The sequence below is a fragment of the Phoenix dactylifera genome, chromosome 2 (assembly GCF_051530095.1).
Source record: "Phoenix dactylifera cultivar Ajwa chromosome 2, Ajwa_hap1_PhDact_Kaust_v1.1, whole genome shotgun sequence".
In the NCBI taxonomy this organism is placed as follows: domain Eukaryota; kingdom Viridiplantae; phylum Streptophyta; class Magnoliopsida; order Arecales; family Arecaceae; genus Phoenix; species Phoenix dactylifera.
Genome location: NC_143191.1, coordinates 42,361,715 through 42,363,967, shown reverse-complemented (window position 1 = coordinate 42,363,967; position 2,253 = coordinate 42,361,715). Strand labels below are relative to the sequence as shown.

The 2,253-nt window shown below is 41.7% G+C and overlaps 1 protein-coding gene across 1 annotated transcript; it reads right to left on the bottom strand.

The window, feature by feature from the left end:
- Window positions 1-1,337: 1,337 nt before the first annotated feature.
- On the bottom strand, window positions 1,338-2,021 carry LOC120105565 (putative F-box/kelch-repeat protein At3g17570). Its single transcript, XM_089928224.1, has one exon. It carries the CDS (start codon window positions 2,019-2,021, stop codon window positions 1,338-1,340), a length of 684 nt encoding a protein of 227 aa, XP_089784350.1.
- Between the last annotated feature and the right edge of the window lie 232 nt (window positions 2,022-2,253).

Here is a 2,253-nt window from a genome sequence, read left to right as displayed (position 1 = left end):
TGTGAACATTTGAAATTCGTAAATTCCTCTACATCTAAAAAGTTGAAACTAATTGTTCAACAATTTCCTCATGCCACATCAATTAAGGTAAACTTTGAAGTTTCATCCAGACATGATATTTTAGATGAACAAGAACACCACCAATGTGAGGATTCTAGAAATACATGTAGTAGCTTGGTAGATAGGTGCCTGCCATTTAGGTGAGAGTTCATTGCTTCGAATCCTAGGTTAATGGCAAGCAGGAGCTCACTAGTTCAAATTCAAGGTTTTGCAATTTAATTTAGATAATCTTTTACTGGATCTAAATCTGAATTCAGATACAGTTACCATATTTTCTATCCGAATTTGATCCAATTTGGATATGAAAGCACAAACAATCGAATTCTATCAAACTTGTTCTCAACCGTATAATATGGTAACTGCGTCCACATGATGTGGAGAGAGAACTACAAAGAACACTAAGAGGAAAAATGGAAGAAAACTCCACGAAAAATTAAATCTGTTACAAATAATATCCTGGGTTGCTTTATATGGATAATCCTTGCAAAATTTCATCAGAAATAGGAAACTCAATCAAAATAAAAGGAACTACACTAGGACTATTGAACTAAAAAAAAAAAATTAGGTAAAAACTATTACCGTCTCTTTTAGAAAATTCACTGAGTTCTTTGGCTACAAACATATGGGCTCCGATAAAGCGCGGCATGCTTAAATTGATCATCATCTGAACGGAGTGATTTACCTCCAAAAGAGACCAGACTTCCCTTGTAAGCATGCACAACACGCAGATCCTGGAGCTGCTCATTGTTGACTTTTCTTGGGCTTTCCGTGTTGCTCCTAAGACTAAGATAGTGAAAATTACAATTCATGCGACTAAGATGGTAAAAATCACGATTCATGTGCCCTACCAAAAGCTCGCCCTGATGGATCAAGATGGGTATGATCTTTGACCCAATTAATTGATGATGCAGAGCTACACGACATCTATGTATCCAGCGGACATGGTCGGCAGCATCCTCTAACATCCATATATCCAGTATTTCCTGAGGGATGGATAAGCGAACCACCAAACAAATGCCGCCTTCGAGCTCTACTAGTTTGGGTCGATGTTCATCCACGCTGATTGAATCATGGTAGGGGATCACGGTTGAGAACTTCTCTTCTTTCAGATCGAACAATCCAATTTTTCGGTGAATCTGATTCAGAATATACACGACTCCATTTGCACTGATACCATCACCAAGTATCTTTTTTGTTTGATGCCACTCATAACCAGAAAGGAAGTCCTCACTACAAGCAGACAAGTTTTTGTCACCATGGTAAATCCGCCTCCGCCTCTAGATGCCGGTGCCGAGTGTGAGAACCTCATAAAAAACCTCCGCCATAGAGTCCCTCCCTGAATCTAGAAATCGGACTAGCTTGTATTCCTTGGTCACCGGATGAAATCCAAGATAGCACTTCTGGAAGCAATAATAGCTTTCCACAGGCTCGCTATGCTGTCGAAGAGGAAGCCCTTCACCAGTCATTGGATTGACTAAGAGTGCATCGCCAAAATAATTGTAGACACAGACCAAGCCATTGCAAGGACGTGTCATGCGGTATGGTGGAGTAGATCGTGCAAATCTGTTCCTTCCAAAGTACAGTCTCAAACATCTTTCATCTATTAATCCCGGACATGATATCTTAGTTATAGGTGTCATTGTTTCGTCTAGTATGATGATGGAGAAACCAAAATGACCACCTCCTATCCGTTGAGATATGGCGAGGAGATGCGGGGTACCACCAGAAATTTTTCGAAGATGGGCACGCTCGACGTGCAAATCTATGAAGGCAGGATCGTACGTGAGTTCGTACCAGATCTTGCACGCCGGTCGGAATCTCAGGAGAGACCTTGCGGGGGTTCTCGACAGGATTTCTCTCTGCATGTCGGCTGGAAGTATGCGTCTCTTCTCCTCTTCCTTCTTTTCAGCAAGATGGCCATCTCCTCCTTCACCTATCATTGGCTTGGAGGACGACGCCATTTTCATCACCTCTGTAGTCTCCATGATCAAATTTGTTAGCTAGGAGAATTAAGATAGGAGGAGAGGATAAGATCCTCTATGGGAGAAAGAGGGAAGAGCACTAGGGCCACAACCTTAACTGGGAAAAATGGTGAATGCTGGACTGTGCAGACCCTATTTGTCTTTGGACCATTAAATAAAAATCTCGAGAGAGAGAAGTACGTGGTAGGTTCCTTAGCGACTTGGGGTTGTA

Excerpts from the sequence above, each read along its gene's own strand:
- LOC120105565 (XM_089928224.1), bottom strand. The coding sequence starts at position 2,021 with ATGGCGTCGTCCTCCAAGCCAATGATAGGTGAAGGAGGAGATGGCCAT.